The sequence below is a fragment of the Mastigoproctus giganteus genome, chromosome 5, assembly GCF_048544385.1.
Source record: "Mastigoproctus giganteus isolate SK-2022 chromosome 5, ASM4854438v1, whole genome shotgun sequence".
NCBI classification, from domain to species: Eukaryota; Metazoa; Arthropoda; class Arachnida; order Uropygi; family Thelyphonidae; genus Mastigoproctus; species Mastigoproctus giganteus.
The window spans coordinates 26,559,347-26,560,835 of record NC_143579.1 but is presented as its reverse complement, the minus strand read 5'-3'; the positions used below and the strand labels follow the sequence as shown (position 1 = coordinate 26,560,835).

Below are 1,489 nucleotides of genomic sequence, written 5' to 3'. Positions count from 1 at the left end.
TTCATCAAATAATTTTTTGATAAAACCTTATTTGATGAAATTTTGGTAAAGGAATACGAAAAAGGTTTTTGCATTCGTAAGGAATAAGAAAGTTCGACGGTAAGCATCTAACTTAATATTTAAAAAATGCATATCTTTGCGTTTTAATAAGTTTCTGAAAGTGGAATCACATTGCACTAAAATACAAAGTTATATATTCGACAATAGCCATAAAGGAAAATCCAAGAAAAGTGGCTAATAGCTGTAGTAGGCCAGAAAGTTTGCAATCACTTTTCCTTTGCAATACTTCAAAAAATGTAATATATAATAGAGTACCAGCAGCTAATGCATTTAAAACACCTACTGTTCTCTGAGAGGTTCCTGATAAATTTAATCCTGTTATTATTGCAGCAATTATTCCCAAAGGAGTCATAACTGAGAAGACAACCATATAAATAATTGTTATTCCTTCCCTTGATGTTTCAGCCAGAACCTGAAGTCCAATTACAAATGCTACAAGAAATTTATGAAGCGCAATAGCAAGGAACAAACTCCACGTACCCAGGATAGTTGGTTGAAGACCGATTGCCATTCCTTCAAAAACGGAGTGGAATGATAAAGCAGCCAATGCAAACAAACCACTGAAATTAACCTTTGTGTGCAATTTAGGGCGTTTCGATGGTAGTCTAACATCCAACACACTGATACTAGTAGAGGAATAATCAAGATTAGACGATTTGGATAACTTCTCGCTTTCGTCAAACCGCTTTTGGGATTGAGGTAATACAGATACAGCCAAATTTTTGCATTCCACAGAACTGCATGAATGATAATGAGCAAGTGTTTCAACATGAGAATCATTTGCCAAGGGCACTCTATGTCGTAACAGCCGATGTAACAGCAGTTCTAAAAAGTAAACTAGAAAGAAGCCGCAACACATGATAAATTCTGGAATTGGATATTCTTTGTGATGATTATCATCAGAAGCATTTATATCTCCATTTGATAAGCTTTTATTCTGGTTGATTTTAATTTCAAATTCCAGTTTGGATTCAGGTAACATATGAATCAGACAAGTGGCCAAAAGTACTCCACCACCAAGGAACATTAGGAAAGAAATTGTAGCATTGCTCCTATTTATATTAACATTCTTCTTGTGGCCACAACACTTCTTGCTCATACAATATAATAAAAGCACTGGGAGCACGCCACTAAACAGCGTTCCTATCCATAAGAGGGCTAGAATTAAAACGCGAGTCCACAGTAAATTCATCACGAAACGTGTGCAGAACAAGACGAAAATAAAGACATTGTACAGTCAGCGCTGATATCTTTGCTTTTCTTTATCTTGTTTTTCCAGTTACCACTCCAATTTCTAGGCACTTGAAGTATTAGATAAACCCTGTATGTTTTACTTAACCCCATTATTCAATATGGCGAGGTTATCTTCAATGTGCGTTAAGTTTTATGATTATTCCTTCAATATGATAGTTTATACAGTCATAAAGCT

General features: G+C 35.1%; 1 protein-coding gene across 1 annotated transcript; it reads right to left on the bottom strand.

Annotated features, from left to right (window-relative positions):
* Nucleotides 1–166: 166 nt before the first annotated feature.
* LOC150085254 (zinc transporter ZIP2-like) lies at nucleotides 167–1,087 on the bottom strand. The gene has a single exon (XM_090374500.1). It carries the CDS (start codon nucleotides 1,085–1,087, stop codon nucleotides 167–169), a length of 921 nt encoding a protein of 306 aa, XP_090230626.1.
* Between the last annotated feature and the right edge of the window lie 402 nt (nucleotides 1,088–1,489).

Bases quoted from the DNA above. Each gene is read 5' to 3' on its own strand.
- LOC150085254 (XM_090374500.1), bottom strand. From the start codon at position 1,087: ATGTTCCTTGGTGGTGGAGTACTTTTGGCCACTTGTCTGATTCATATG.